This window comes from Numida meleagris, unplaced genomic scaffold (genome assembly GCF_002078875.1).
Source record: "Numida meleagris isolate 19003 breed g44 Domestic line unplaced genomic scaffold, NumMel1.0 unplaced_Scaffold886, whole genome shotgun sequence".
Lineage (NCBI taxonomy): Eukaryota > Metazoa > Chordata > Aves > Galliformes > Numididae > Numida > Numida meleagris.
In genome coordinates, this window is record NW_018365101.1 from 11158 (window position 1) to 12472 (window position 1315).

General features: G+C 68.1%; 1 protein-coding gene across 1 annotated transcript in view; it reads left to right on the forward strand.

Moving 5' to 3' along the window:
- LOC110392059 (disintegrin and metalloproteinase domain-containing protein 15-like) overlaps positions 1-1051 on the forward strand; it is a gene marked incomplete at both ends in the record, with an annotated part of 10050 nt that extends 8999 nt beyond the window's left edge. The window contains one exon of the mRNA XM_021384012.1: positions 998-1051. Coding sequence (XP_021239687.1) covers positions 998-1051 — 54 coding nt within the window. The remainder of the gene's footprint in view (positions 1-997) is intronic.
- Between the last annotated feature and the right edge of the window lie 264 nt (positions 1052-1315).

Consider the following 1315-nt stretch of genomic DNA (forward strand, 5'->3'; position numbering starts at 1 on the left):
CCCCATCCCCAAGCAGGACCTGTCCCCGTCCCCAAGCAGGACCCATCCCCGAACAGGACCTGTCCCCATCCTGTCCCCAAGTAGGACCCATCCTGGAGCAGGACCTGCCTCCAAGTGGGACCTGTCCCCATCCCCAGGCAGGACCCGTCCCCAAGCAGGACCTGTCCCTGTCCCCGAGCAGGACCCATTCCCAAGCAGGACCCATCCCGGAGCAGGACCTGTCCCCATCCCATCCCCAAGCAGGACCTGCCTCCAAGTGGGACCTGTCTCCGTCCCCAGGCAGGACCCATCCCCAAGCAGGACCTGTCCCTGTCCCCAAGCAGGACCCATCCCTGAGCAGGACCTGTCCCCATCCTGTCCCCAAGTAGGACCCATCCTGGAGCAGGAACTGTCCCCATCCCATCCCCAAGCAGGACCTGTCCCCACCCCAGGCAGAACCCATCCGGAGCAGGACCTGTCTCCAAGTGGGACCTGTTCCCGTCCCCAGGCAGGACCTGTCCCCATCCCCGAGCAGGACCTGTCCCCATCCCCGAGCAGGACCTGTCCCCAGGCAGGACCTGTTCCCATCCCCAAGCAGGACCTGTCCCCAAGCAGGACCTGTTCCCATCCCCAAGTGGGGCCTCTCCCCGAGCAGGACCTGTCCCAGTCCCCAGGCAGGACCTGTCCTCAAGCAGGACCTGTCCCCGTCCCCAGGCAGGACCTGTTCCCATTCCCATGCAGGACCTGTCCCCAAGCAGGACCTGTCCCCAAGTGGGGCCTCTCCCCGAGCAGGACCTGTCCCCGTCCCCAGGCAGGACCTGTGCATTTGGGATCACTCGAGCTCGCGTCCCCGTGCGGGGCACACGCTGCGTCTCTTTGGGATGGCCCCGTCCCACGCAGTCAGCCGAGCCGTGCATGCGTCCGTGCGCATCCCCCCCCGGCGCAGGTAGCGCCGTCCCCGTGTCCCCGTGTCACCGCCACCCCCGCCCCACTGAGCCCCCGACTCTTCTCCCCACAGCGCTGATACCCGGCTGCGGTTCCTGGGTCCAGAAGCCGCAGACGCCGGGAGCGGGTAACGTCAGCGCCGGAGCCGGGGCGCGGGGCTGTCCCTGAGCCGTGCTGCTGCTGCTTCGCCAGGCGTCCGGTGCCGCGATCTTCCCCTGGCAGTGCCCTGGGGGTGTGGGGCCGGCCCCGGGCTATGGGGCGCGCGGGGTTTCTCATCCTCCGGTGCCGAGGGGTTTGTTTCTTTTGGGCTTCTGCTTGGTGTCGGTGTCGGTGTCGGTCGCCGGACGGTGTCTCCCAGAGAACCGGGAGCGGGCGGGCTCTCATCCGGTTT